Below are 14495 nucleotides of genomic sequence, written 5' to 3'. Positions count from 1 at the left end.
GAGCAGCCCCTGCTCGCTGCAACTGGAGAAAGCCCGCGCGAAGCAACGAAGACCCAACACAGCCAAAAATAAATAAATAAATTTACATATTAACAAAAAAAGGATCGTCGCACTCGTTCTGAAGAGCAACAATCTTGAAGGTGTCCCCCCTCCTTTCCAACACACCTTCTCCACTCTTCTTTTTTTAAAGCAGTCATCCTTGTCTTTTTTTTTTAATATAAATTTATTTATTTTATTTTTGGCTGCGTTGGCTCTTCGTTGCTGCTCGCAGGCTTTCACTAGTTGCGATGAGCGGGGGCTACTCTTCGTTGCGGTGCGCGGGCTTCTTATTGCGGGGGCTTCTCTTGTTGCGGAGCACGGGCTCTAGGTGCGCGGGCTTCAGTAGTTGTGGCACGTGGACTCAGTAGTTGTGGCTCACAGGGTCCAGAGCACAGCCTCAGTAGTTGTGGCGTACGGGCTTAGTTGCTCCGCGGCATGTGGGATCTTCCCGGACCAGGGCTTGAACCCATGTCCCCTGCATCGGCAGGCGGGTTCTTAACCACTGGAGCGAGGTCACGAAATCACTTTGCATCTCCTTACCCCATCATTCTTTTTTCCTGGCACCTATTTGTGTCAATACCTCATTCTGTAACAATAATTTCCTCAAATTGCCAAGAACATACAGGGAGATATAACTATGAAACACACTATGGAAAACACCACTGTTAAAAATATTTCCATTGCTTGCTTCCCATGAGCTAACGGAAAAAAAAATTTTTTAAATAAAAAGCTAAAGCTACTGTGGCCTGTCCCTAGAGCCTCCTGATGTTTTTCTTTGCTGAGATGAGCGTGCTCACAAGAACTCTCCAGTGAGAGAAAACAGGGATGAAGGGCATTGAGAGGAAGAGTGTGCAGTGGTGAGAAGGACAGGACTGTCCTCCCACGACTGGGGCTCCACCTGAAAGACAGTTCCACAAGTGGACGGAAACCAACCCGCCCCACGGCCTTCCATTCAGATTAAGTAACACAGGCTCCCTGAGAAGGGAGGGAAAACCTCACAAACTTGAGAAATGAAGTTACGTAACAGCAAGAGTAATACCTGCCACTTGCTGGGCAGCTACTACATGCCAAGCACAATACAAACATTACGCAACCTTTTAAAGATGACGTGATACGGACCTGCAGTCCACCCAAGGTCTTCATGGCCAGATGTGTAGCACAATTCAGAATCTGGAGTGTTTTAGAAGACAGGCAATGAAATGCACATACAGCCTGTCATTGTGGAATGGCTCCCTGTAACTGATTATCGACACTTCCTCAGCAAAACATTTTGAATAGTTATACTAAGTGGGATCACTTTATCATATATCAGAGCACATTGTACTGCCAAGTGACCTTGAGCCAGACTTATTAAAAACCTCTTTGTTTTCAGACCATTTTGGAGTTGGGAAATTGTGATTGACAGATTGTGATCCACTGTCTCTATTATACGGAGGAAGAACCTGTTGCTGGACGTTAAATCACCAAAAGGAATAGAGTCAGGATTAAACTTCATAGACATTAGTCTAAGTAATAGGATTTAGACTTGATAGAAGCCAGAACTGCATGATTACAAAACACTGAGTTTTTCCATTATGTGCTCTCTTAGTGATGTCACATAACTTGCAGGTGGTAGTATGATGCCAGATTTACTTATATGCTCCTAAAAATTCAGGATAAGTCAATTTAGGGAACCCTGAACTCCTACAGCCAAATCCTTCTGTGACTGAAATAATCTCAGCCCTCCATGTCTGCTAAGGGTAATTTTTTTCCCCCAGCTTCTTCGTTACCCAAGAGAGAAACTAAGGTAATGTTAAGTGAAGGAAAATGGTTTTTCCTATGTTTCCTCTAACTAGAGGTATACTCAGCTATATTTTAAAAATGGTTCATGGGGGGTTAAAAACGGCTCAGGAAAACTACAACTAACAAAATAGTACTGTACTGCATTGCTCATCAAATCTTAGCGCTAGGAGAGGAAATAGCCCAGGTCTCACTTTTTAAAAAATTTAAAAGATTATACTGTGAAAAGTCTTACCCCTACCCCTTACTGTGGCCACCCACTTGCCTCTCTAGAGGTATCCAATGCTACCATTTTTTCCAAGTCTTATTTCATAGAGAAGAAAATGTGACACAGAGAAGTCTCTGGACCCAAATCACAACCCTATAAATTGTGTCCCCTGACTTCAGACACTCAGCTCCCTTGCCCTTCTATCATTTTCCTTTGTAGTACTTCTCTCCACCTGAAATATTGTATATTTGCTTTTTTTCCCTTCTCTCTCTCTTCTATTAGAATGTACGATTCGCAAAAGCAAGGTCTTCACCTATTTGGTTCACCGTTTTATCCCAGCACCCAGAATAATATCAAGCATGCAACCGGCGGCCAGATGTTTGTTAAATGAATATAGGAAGGATAGGAAGGAGGGAGGGAGGGAGGAAATGCACAACAGAATTGGGAAGGGCAGATAGAAGCCAGAAATTGCTGTGTGCCCGTGAAGTGTCTGGTGCACACGTGACAGCACTGGAATGCGATCAGCTCTCTGGGACCAGTCAAAGCCTGTGCTCTTTATTCTGGGTGGCCTCCAGAGTGGAAGCATGAAGGTCTTCAGACAGGCCAGGGATGGCATCATGGAACCACCACTCGAGAGCTTCCAAATTCAACTCCTTTCCGCCACAGTTTCCTGATGTGTAAACTGGCAGTAACAATAGCACTTACCTCTTTAGCGTTGTCATCAAGATCGACTAAGTATGGTAAGTTACAAAATGGTCAAAGTTTGTGGCTCTTCCCATCAGGAGGTGGAGTCTATCTCCACCTCTTCGCACCTGGGCTCCCCTTGTGACTTTTTTTACCCAAGAAGACAGTAGCAACTGTGAGTCAAGCAGAAAGCGGAAGAGTGCGCGCACACTGGGGTTTGCATGATTCTAGTCAATAGAGCAGAGTTCCCAGGCTAGCCTGCTGGATGAGACACACAGGGCCCAGCCTCCCCTCAATGTTCCGGCCTACAGCCTGCTAATCAGATGGTCCAGCCACATGCCAACCAGCCAGCTGAGCAAACCCAGTAGAAATCACTCAAGTTGGCCCAGACCAGGACACCCCAGCTCTCCAAGAGAACTGTGAACTAAGTAACAGTTGTTATTTTAAGTCACTGAGTTTGGTTTTTTACTTGTGGTAAAATATACGTAACATGAAATTGACCATCTTGACCATTTGTGAGCGTGCACTTCAGGAGTGCTAAGTCACACTGTTGTGCACCCAGTCTCCAGAATTAAGCCACTCCGTTTTGGGGTGGTTACCCAACGAAAGCTAACTGATAACACTGACATAACAGACTTCAAGAGCTTCTCCAGTGCCTGGAACACAGAACTCAATAAATGCTGTCTATTAATATTACTATTATCGTTATTAATTTGATTATTCTCACAGTTTAATCCCCTAATTCCATTCACCTGCCAAACTACTGTTCCAAAACTACTGCTTTCATAGTGCCACAGGTGCATCTGACCATTGCCTGCTTCACGGAATACAGCTCAGCTCCTGGACTCCCACATGTACCCACTGCACTTTGCACTCAATTCCAGCCACACACACTGTGCTTAGTCCTACCTACATGACTGGCTCATACTGGCTTTCCCCACAGAGGATCCTCCCCCACTAATCTAAATCTAATACCTCTTTTCAAGGCCCTACACTTTGCAAAGCACTTCTGTGTTTTTTAAAGACTTTTCACTGTAAAACAGTTCTACTTCACTAAAATTTCCTGAAATCTCAACGTACTTAAGATGACTTGGCACTTCCTAGGTATCTTTTGTACACCTGCTCTCCATCAGGCTGGGAACCGACTGAGGATACACGGTTTCCAGTCTGTGTCCATCACACAAAGCGTGTTCAGCTTTTAGCTGAATCTGGACGACCCTCTGCTTAATGTGACTCTCTGGCCCATCACCTTAATGACCAGCAGCATGATGGGGTCAAGAGAGTGAGCTCTGGACTCAGACTGCCAGGGTCAAAGGCGGTCTCCACCAGTGAACAGCTGTGGGACCTCAGGCAATAACTAACCTCTCTGTGCCTTTTTTTTCATCTATAAAAACAGGAAAAATAATAGTAGCTTCCTCACAGGGTTACTGGAAGGTTTAAATAATACACGTTAGGAGGCACTGGGCACACAGTAAGAGCACAATAAATGTTAGCCATTATTATGACACCCTTTACCTAAAAGGTAAAGATCTAGGTTTAAAAAGTCTTTCAGGAGGACATCAAGATGGAAGAACAGACCTTGAAGGGATCTGGGCTGACCATGGTTCTAAGTCCACAGCATGGTGAGACTGCCTAAAAAAGTCAATGAACCAAACAGACTTAATTGATATTTATATAATTAAAGTGGCAGGATACACTTTCCTCTCAAGTACTCACAGAATATTCTCCAGGATAGATCACCTCTTGGGTCACAAATCAAGCCTCTGTAAATTTAAGAAAATTGAAATCGTATCAAGTATCTTTTTCAAACCACAACACCATGAGATTAGAAATCAATTACAGGAAAAAAATTGTAAAAAATACAAACACATGAAGGCTAAACAATACGCTACTAAATAACCAAGAGATCACTGAAGAAATTAAAGAGGAAATAAAAAAAATACCTAGAAACAAATGACAATGAAAACACGACAACCCAAAACCTATGGCACGCAGGAAAAGCAGTTCTAAGAGGGAAGTTTATAGCAATACAATCCTACCTCAAGAAACAAGAAAAATCTCAAATAAACAACCTAACCTTACACCTAAAGCAGCCAGAGAAAGAACAAACAAAACCCAAAGTCAGTAGTAGGAAAGAAATCATAAAGATCAGAGCAGAAAGAAATGAAAGAGAAACAAAGAAAACAATAGCAAAGATCAATAAAACTAAAAGTTGGTTCTTTGAGAAGATAAACAAAATTGATAAACCTTTAGCCAGACTTATTAAGAAAAAAAGGGAGAGGACTCAAATCAGCAAAATTAGAAATGAAAAAGGAGAATTTACAACTGACATCACAAAAATACAAAGGCTCATAAGAGACTATACAAGCAACTATATGCCAATAAACTGGACAACCTGGATGAAATGGACAAATTCTGAGAAAAGTACCTTTCAAGACTGAACCAAGAAGAAATAGAAAATATGAACAGACCAATCACAAGTAATGAAATTGAAACTGTGATTAAAAATCTTCCAGCAAACAAAAGTCCAGGACCAGATGGCTTCACAGGTGAATTCTATCAAACATTTAGAGAAGAGCTAACGCCTATCCTTCTCAAACTCTTCCAAAAAATTGCAGAGGGTGGAACCCTCCCAAACTCATTCTATGAGGCTACCATCACCCTGATACCAAAACCAGTCCAAGATATCACAAAAAAAGAAAATTACAGGTTAATATCACTGATGAAAATAGATGCAAAAATCCTCAACAAAATACTAGCAAACAGAATCCAACAAACAGATTAAAAGAATCATACACCATGATCAAGTGGGATTTATTCCAGGGATGCAAGGATTCTTCAATATACACAAATCAATTAATGTGATACACCATATTAATAAATTAAAGAATAAAAACCATATGATCATCTCAATAGATATAGAAAAAGCTTTCAACAAAATTCAATACCCATTTACGATAAAAACTCTCCAGAAAGTGGGCATAGAGGGAACCTACCTCAACATAATAAAGGCCATATATGACAAACCCACAGCAAACATCATTCATAATGGTGAAAAACTGAAAGCAATTCCTCTAAGATCAGGAACAAGCCAAGGGTGTCCACTCTCGCCACTATTATTCAACATAGTTTTGGAAGTCCTAGCCATGGCAATCAGAGAAGAAAAAGAGATAAAAGGGATACAAATTGGAAAAGAAGTAAAACTGTCACTTTGCAGATGACATGATACTATCCAGAGAAAATCCTAAAGATGCAACCAGAAAACTACTAGAGCTAATCAATGAATCTGGTAAAGTTGCAGAATACAAAATACACAGAAATCTCTTCCATTCCTATACACTAACAATGAAAGGGCAGAAACAGAAATTAAGGAAACAATCCCATTTACCACTGCAACAAAAAGAATAAAATACCTAGGAACAAACCTACCTAAGGAGGCAAAAGACCTGTCCTCAGAAAACTGTAGAACACTGATGAAAGAAATCAAAGATGACATAAACAGATGAAGAGATATACCATGTTCTTGGATTGGAAGACTCAATATTGTCAAAATGACTATACTACACAAAGCAATCAACAGATTCAATGCAATCCCTATCAAACTACCACTGGCATTTTTCACAGAACTAGAACAAAAAATTTTACAATTTGTATGGAAACACAAAAGACCCTGAATAGCCAAAGCAATCTTGAGAAAGAAAAATGGAGCTGGAGGAATCAGGCTCCCTCCCTCACTGTAAGATAACACCTCCTAAAAACCAGAACTCTCTGGAGATGGGCAGTCTCCAGAGGTAGTGAATTACCTGTCACAGGAGGTGTTCAGGAAACTGTATATCCTGGATTGTAAAGCAGTGACTATTTTTCTGTTTTGGGTCACAGATCCCTGGAAGCATCTGATAATAGTGAACAGAATTCTTTTTCCCCCAAAACACACAAATATACAGTAACATAAGTATCTGCAAATAATTTCAGGAAAGGGCCAAGTAAGAACTCTTAGCCAGAATCTCCTAATTAAACAAATATCTATTGATCAAGGCACAGGAGAAATTTAAGGCTGTATTTCCTTTAGGCATCCCTCAAAAGATTAATCCCCTATCCCAGCCAGCGGTGATTTTTCCCTTCTGTGAATTTCCTTATGGCATTTACTATATTCTGCCACAGTTACTTAAGTTTCTCTTGTTTAAAAACCTAGAGGTATCTTGAGGGCATTGCATCCACCTTTTGTTCATTAATTCACTAAAGGTACATCAAACAAGACTCCTGTTTTCAAATAGCTTAAAGTCCAGAATCAAACATAGAATCTTAAATCTGAAAGGTACTTTGGGAACATAAAACCCATAGACAAATAACCGCAATACAAGACTATGGGACTGATATAAGGTGAAACAGTGCTAGAGAAAATGGTCGAGGGAGGGTCACAGGTAACATTAAAAGGCATCTCGTTATGGTGACTTCCTAAGCTTTCTATGAACAATTTTATAACATTTTATCGACCTGACAAGACAATGAGCTCTTTGGGTGTCTTATTTGTCTATACATGTTATCCTGCCCTTCTGCACCCAGTATAAAGCCTAAAGCAGAACAGATGTTTAATAAATATCTGCTGAATGGTCAACAGAGGTGGTATTCACAGAAGCCAGACCTTGAAGGATGAGAAGGATTCTGAGTTATAAGGCAAAGGGAAAACTTTTCTTTCTGATGAGAAACTGAAGTGTTTTAATAAAGAACAACAACTAAGAGTATAAACACAGGACGGTTTTGTGTTACTTCCATTGGGGAAAAGAATTTAGAACTTTTGATATAACCCCACTAATTCAGTTGAATGTGTCTATTTATTCAATAATCACTTAATGATTTTCTTGTTGGAATAAATACCTTTGTAAGTATTCATTTAACAAAGGGTACAGGAGTGAGGAAGGTGAAATATAAATAAAACCAAGTCTGGCCTTCAAGCAGCCAACAGGGTAACTAATCGACAGATATAGAGAAAATTAATAAGAACTTGCAAAAGTAGACAAGTATTCTAAAAACCTCAGGGAGCACTGAGGAAGAAGGGCTTGATCAGACTGCAGGAAAGGGGGAGAAGCTTATGGAGGTGGTGTAACTGAAAACTGGAAGGATGAGTAAGGTTTCATTCCAGAAAAGGTATTCGTGACATTTGCATAGTTCATTACGTTCACAAAATTCTTTCACACGTCCTCTCCCACTTAATCTACCCATGCAGTCTCAGTTTTGTAACCCACATATTAGAACCCAGAAAAACATCTATCTCAGGGACAGAACGCAATATGAAGCAAAACTACTTGAAAACCAATGTCGTGAACGAACATTAACATTTTAGGCAGCAAGACAACTTGGGGATGGGGGCGGATGCCTAGGAGACCAAGGGCAGCTGGGCCCGACATCTGATTAAGGAGAGGGGAACCAGGCTGGAAGGGCAGGGCCGCCTGACAGGGGTCAGGGGGTTGCTCCCCCGAGGGAAGGAGGGAGCCCGAGGCGTTTGGCACCCGTTGGCCGCAACCCTGGCCCTCGATTCTGGGCCCTACCGGCCAGGCCCAGAAGCCGGCGGTCGCGCGCAGCCTCCCGGCTCCGCCGGGATGCAGGGATGCTCGGCCCACCTGGTCCATCTTGGGCATCACCTTCCGCCGGCCCCCCATCTGGAAGCGCAGCAGGTTGTAGAACTCCTCGGGGTGCCCCAAGCACTTCACGAACTCCATGCTGGCTGCGGCGAACTGTCGGACCTCGGAGCTCACCTCGCGGATACCTCGGGATGGCCCCTACCCGCAACCAAAGAAGGATTAGTCGGCGGTTGGGGCGGGGCGGAGGCGGGCCCAGCGCGGCGAAGGCGAGCCCCGCGCGGCGGCGCCACGCCCACTTCCCAACCAACTTCAACTGGCCTCGGTCTCTCGCGCCGCTGCCCGTGGGCTCGCGGGGTGGACTGGCGAGCGCTGATTGGCCTGGGCCGCTCGCACCAGCAAGATGCCGGCCAATCGGCGGCGGGATGTGTCTGGCGTGAGGACCACATCCTAGAAGCTAATTGGAGGGAGAGAAAGAGGCAGGCGAGCGGGATTGGTGCTCCTAATGGAGGCGGGCCTTTGCTTTCCTCTGTTTTCCCAGTGCAGGGCTGGAGGAGCGAACCGAGACTTTGAGAAGTCCCCCGAGGCGGAGCTCAGTGCGTGGGAGGCTGGCTCCGAACGGGCTTTAGCTGAGAGCCCAGCGGGCCAGAGCCCGCTAAGCCCTCCACGTGTTTGTCCTGCCAGGCAGATTAGCTCTTCCGGGACGCGCTCGGCTCACAGCCGCGCCTCGAATGGGTGCAATCAGCCTGAGGCTTCGAGCACGTAAATTTTGTCCCAAAAAAGGATCTGAAGCGTTTCTACGGCCTATCAAAGGGTGATGTGGAAATTTTTATCTCGATCCTAGAGCACTCACAAGCCCTGGAAAAATACGTGCTACCCCAACGACCAAATCTATTTTAACACCGCAATCAGTGATCCTTTTAAAAATTAAGGCAGCTCTCATCACTGCCTAAAAACCCTGCAGTATCTGTCCATTTTACTCGGTAAAAGCCAAAGTCCCCACGAGGGTCTAAAAGCTCTGCACGAATAGCCCTCCATCCCCATTACGTCTCACCTGCATTTTCAAACCCCTCCCTCCTTGGCCCCAGGACTTGTCTACACTTCCTTCTTCCTGTAATATTTTTTCCCCCGGATATGCAATTGGCTAACTCGTTCACCTCCTTCAAGTCTTTGCTGAACCCTCACCTCATTTAGGCCCATCCCATCACACTGTTTTATACTACAGCTTGCCTCACCCTCACCACTGCTGACTCCCCGGCCTGCTCTAGTTTTTCCCGTCCTAGTGTTACTGACTAAGGTCTTTGGACTCTTTAGTCAATAGAAATTGATGAAGCCAGATCAGGAATTCAGGCAAGGCGTTACTGGGACTCCAAGGAGTGAAGACAAGTAACCGGTTCCCCTGCTCACTCTCTGAAGGGGGGAGAGCTTGTTCCTTAAATGGGGGGGAGGTAGAGGCAGATCAGTGGGTGGTGGGTGGGGCCGGAGGGGCGGCTTAGGTGGTCTGCCCACCCCTTCGGTGGTACTGTGTGCAGGGATCATGTAGTACCTGCTTTTGTCCCTGGCGCCTCAGAAGTGCCAGTTGGGTTTTGGTCTTTTTGTATCTTATTGTTCAGGATTTGCCCCAACTGCCCACGCAGTTATTTTTAGTCCCTTATAGTTTCTTTGTATTCTGTTGCTCATTTGTCCAGGTGCAAGCACTACAGGAAAGGGTCTCAGGTCCCAGCCTATCTCAGCACTGATCACGTTCTGATATAAAATACATAGTTTACTTACGATGTTCAGTGTCTGTTTTTCCTTGCTAGAATATAAGTTCAATGACGACAGACTTTGTTTTGTTTGCTCACATACCCCCAAGCCTCCAGAACAGTGCAACTCTTTGATGTCCCCTCAGCATTGCAAACTTAACATTGCCCTAACTGGACTCTCTCTCCCATTGAGACTGCTTCTCCTGTGAATGGCACTAACAGCCTCCCAGTTGCCTAATTATAAAATCCAAATGTCATCCCTAACTCCTCCTTTCTCTCCCTACACCTGCCCTTTGTAAGTCATTCAACAGTTCTCTGGAATCCAAGAAACAAACATCTCTCCTCTTAATCTTTCCTCTCTGCTCCTGGGAGGTTCAAGCCCCACCTTCTCTCTCAAACTGTTACAGGTCAGGTTACCATCTCTCTCTCTCTATCCATTCCCATGTAACAGCTTGAGTAATCTCAATCTTTCAGTTTTATTTTATAAGGTATTATGATTTTAATTAGCTTAAGGTGAGACCCTGTGGGCTTCTTGACTTTGGTTCCATGAGTCCAGTCTGGCAACACAGAAAAACAGACTGAAGGGAGCTTCACTGAGAACTGACTCATTTACCTACAATTTCTTTGCGTTGTATCTGATGTTTGGTCCTTTTTTAAACTTTGTCAAGTTATAACTTTATATCTCTACTTGCATACTGCTTTTGGCCAGAAGACATAAAGCTAAGAGTTTTAGCACTCCCCTGCCAGTTAAAAGGACCCTGTAGAAAAAACATTCCCTTCTTTCAATTTTAAATTGCACAAAGGAAATGCCTTTCAAGATAAAATCTGAGAATTCTGGCATAGAATAAAAATCCTCCCGTCATTTGTCACCTACATTCCCTTTGGATTTCAGCCTCCTATTCAGTCACTCGACAACTCTCAAACCCTGATCCAGCCCTGGCAGCACTCACCGCACAGGCCACAGTAGTTCATACCCCAGGACTCAAGTAATTCACCTGCCCTGAATGCCCTTCCTCCATCCTCACCAAGCTACCTGCCACGCCTTCATTACAGCTCAGGTGGACTCCCCTGCTTCAGGAACCCTCTTCTGAAGCTCCCTGGCCTCTCCTTTATCTGTTCTTCAGATTTAACGAACACCCACTGAGCACCGACAACAATGTGGCAGATACTGGAAATAACAGAGACAAAGTAGATGAGGTTCCACCTCCCTCCCAAAGAGGGAGAGACAGAAGCATCTGGCACGGTGCTGCTGTTTACTAGGCACAGCTGGAGCCTCCTTCAGCTCCGGAGTCGGGTCCAGGTGCCCAGCCAGAGACTGTGGGAATGGACAAACGGACAGTGACCAGACCATATACAGTATCACAGTTCTGTCCCACAGCCCCTGCACCAACTGGCCTGGAATAGTCAGGACTTGATCAATTGCTTCTGTATTCTTTGCCTCCACTTCCAACTCAGGACCAACCACAGAAAGCCAAACATGCTCCCCAAACCAATCACGTAAGACAGCCCACTTCGAGTTAGTCTGCTTCCAGCATCCCCTTGCCAACTTCGTCCCATCAGAGCACAATGATGAGTTCATTTTTTTTTTTTTTTGATAAAGTTTTCCCACTCCCTGCCTGCCTCTGAGTTTCTGCCACATGCAAGTGGTGGGGGCTGATGCCCTTGCTATAGCAGTTCTGAATAAAGGGCCTCACTTGCTTCTTCTTATTTTGGTGGTCTTTATTTCCACAAACCTCAGTACTTCAATGATGTCCAGCGGTCACTCTCATCCTGAACTTTCTGTATGTTAATTATCCCTTGTCTGACTCTTCACCTCACCTTGAACCCCTCAAGGTCAGGGACAGTGTCTAAACAGGGCACCTGGCACAGTACTTGCCACTTAAGAAGTCTCCATTACTTCTTATTAAATACCAGGGCTTGAAATAGGGACTGTACTGGAACTTTTAGAACACAGACGGGCAGTCACTTATCCAATCCCCCGCCCCCCCACAAAAAGCACTTTACAATAACCTACTAAAGTGCTTCTAACACTGTTGTAACAAGCCCGCCTCCTCCTACTAGTACAGAAGTTTTCTTGTCTTGTTTATCATTGTATTCCCAGAACTAGCATTTAGGAGGCATTTAAAAAATATTTATTAGATGGCTAAGGCCACTGAAACCTCACACAAAATTGCAAGTTTTTTACAACGTCAGTCATCATGAAACTCCAGCTCATAAGTAACTCTTTACCCTGGAATCTGCTGAGTCCAAATGCATCACCTCTCTCTCTTCTAAGTGAAACTGGGATTCGCTGACTCTGTACCCCATCCCTCAACTGCAGCCTTTCCTTACGTCCAACAGGCACGCAGGCCACAGGAGTCATTCCCACTGTTCACCTCGCCAGCCCTGTAGGTTCTGTACCACCATCCTCTTCTCTTAACCCTCATTCAGCCCACCTCTGCTATCCCTGCCTTTCCCCTTTGCAGAAGTAACTTGAGACTTTCCGCCGAGAGCCTCCTGCCAGGATGAATGATAACCTCGCAGAGGGCTGCAGTAGCTGTGCTTTCTGTTGGCAGTCCACGTTTCCGCTTCCCCGCTGCTTCCATGCGGAACCCAGTCTATGCAGTTCCGATGCAGAACTCATGGTGCGGCCATCAGCCTTTACAACTCAACTGCTAGGTGCTATTTTCCCCCAATACAGACTGAAGTCAGAGAAATGATGTCAGCTCCTAAGAGGACAGGGTAGACTGAGGATTATTCTTCCATGTCTTGCTCTATAATCTTTTGTATGGCTTGAATCTTTTGATGTATTTTTTAAAATAATTTTAAACAACTTAAAAAAATAAGGATTCTCCTTTGCCCTCTTGGACTTCTACCGTTCATACCCTGACGACCTTCAACTGTGGGTTCATCCAGCATCCCTCTTTGTTTTTGACCCTAAGCTACTGGAGACTGCTGTACAAAGCTGGGAAACGGAGCGACTACTCTGGTCTCTAGTGTGGCTCTATAACCCTCCCTTGAGCCCTAAGCGGCTCTAACTTCCCCTCGTAGCTGTTACAAACCTCCCCACTCCTACTCTGTGCCAGCTGGTTTTCTCTGGGTCTACTTTTCTTTCCCCACCGGAGCCCAGGCGTCTCTAAGTGCTGGCGCTGGTGTCTCTCTCCCTCCTGGATTTCCCCTCACCTGATCACACACGAATCCTCACATCACACCCATCCTTTCATCACTCTCCCTCCCTGACCCCCTTTCTCATTTCTTTCAAGGACAACCTTTTTTAAAAAAAACATTTATTTATTTGGCTGCGCCAGGTCTTAGTTGCGGCATGCTGGATCTTTTTTTTTTAAGTTGTGGCATGTGGGCTCTTAGCTGCAGCATGCATGTGGGTTCTAGTTCCCTGACCAGGGATTGAACCTGGCCCCCTGCATTGGGAGCTCGTAGTTTTAACCACTGGACCACCAGTGAAGTCCCTCAAGGACAACCTTCTTGAAGAGCAGAGCACACTCACTGATCCCTGGGCTCCCACCCAGTCCTCAGCCCCTGCAGACTGGCTACCACTCCACACAAATGGCTCTTGAAGGTCATGACCTCAAATTCGACCAAATCGAGGTCATGATCTCAAATTCAACCAACCGTCAAACTCGAAGGCCTCTTCTCCGACGTGTGCACCACTGGCTGCCCCCCGAAGTTCCTTCCTCCTGTTTTATCTGATCTTCCATTGGCTTGTCTTCTCTTGCCCCTTGAACAAAAGACCTTCTAAAGGTTCCCCTGTGACCTCCATCCTTCTCATGCCGCATGATCGCCTTGTTAACCTTCTCGAACCGACCCTCAGCCGTGAGGAAAGCTCCCAAATCCATACCTGCAAGCCTGCACTTGTGGGGAGCCAGGCCCATTTCCTGGGTGTGTCGTCCCCCCACTTAGGTGCAGGTGCCTCAAGCTCAGCACACAGGGTCTGACTGTCTCCTCACGGAACCTGCTCAGCTCCCGTGACTCTCTGTCTCAATGGCGAGGTGGGGGCAGCTTCCTCCAGCTCTCAGCCCCCTCCCTCCCTTGTTTTCACATCCAGCCGGCTGACTGTAAGAGCCCATCACCGTGGTGACCCTCCCATCTCTTCTTCTTTCCACACCCACGGCTGTTTCTAGTCGTGTCGCTGCTTTTCTCAGCAACTGCAACAGCATTTCCCCTTTTCTACCAATCGCAGTGGGTGCCCACCCGCACGCAGGCTGTGATGCCTGTCCAGCCCACCCCTCTCTTGTACTCCAGACCCTGACAGATGTTGACTTACGGGAAATGGCCTGTCTGGGTACCATCTTGGCCCTGAGCTAATGCCTGCCATAAGGTGGCTTTCCCCGCTGTGGACAACTCCCAGTGACTTAAGACAGACAAGTATAAGGGTGCATGTTCACCTTTCTCCCTGCCCTGCTCCTTTTAAATGGATCCATCCGACCAACCCAACAAGTCCTAAACGGCATCTTCACAAAGAGCTCA

At 45.2% G+C, this 14495-nt stretch overlaps 1 protein-coding gene across 3 annotated transcripts in view; it reads right to left on the bottom strand.

Moving 5' to 3' along the window:
- Positions 1-14066, bottom strand: part of FDFT1 (farnesyl-diphosphate farnesyltransferase 1) — a 43512-nt gene extending 29446 nt beyond the window's left edge. Inside the window, exons 1-2 of one of the 3 annotated variants that reach the window (XM_060015271.1) lie at positions 8329-8457; positions 4427-4473 (exon numbers count right to left, since the gene is read on the bottom strand). Coding sequence is in view for 1 of the 3 variants with exons in the window: in XM_060015270.1 (XP_059871253.1) it covers positions 8329-8427 (99 nt within the window). In the remaining 2 variants the exon portion in view is untranslated. Of the gene's footprint in view, positions 1-4426; positions 4474-8328; positions 8488-13866 lie in introns of those variants that run through there. The other 2 variants (XM_060015272.1, XM_060015270.1) reach the window with 2 other exon arrangements.
- Positions 14067-14495: the final 429 nt, after the last annotated feature.

This window comes from Delphinus delphis, chromosome 6 (genome assembly GCF_949987515.2).
Source record: "Delphinus delphis chromosome 6, mDelDel1.2, whole genome shotgun sequence".
In the NCBI taxonomy this organism is placed as follows: domain Eukaryota; kingdom Metazoa; phylum Chordata; class Mammalia; order Artiodactyla; family Delphinidae; genus Delphinus; species Delphinus delphis.
The sequence above is the reverse complement of the archived record's forward strand: the minus strand, read 5'-3'. Positions and strand labels throughout refer to the sequence as shown.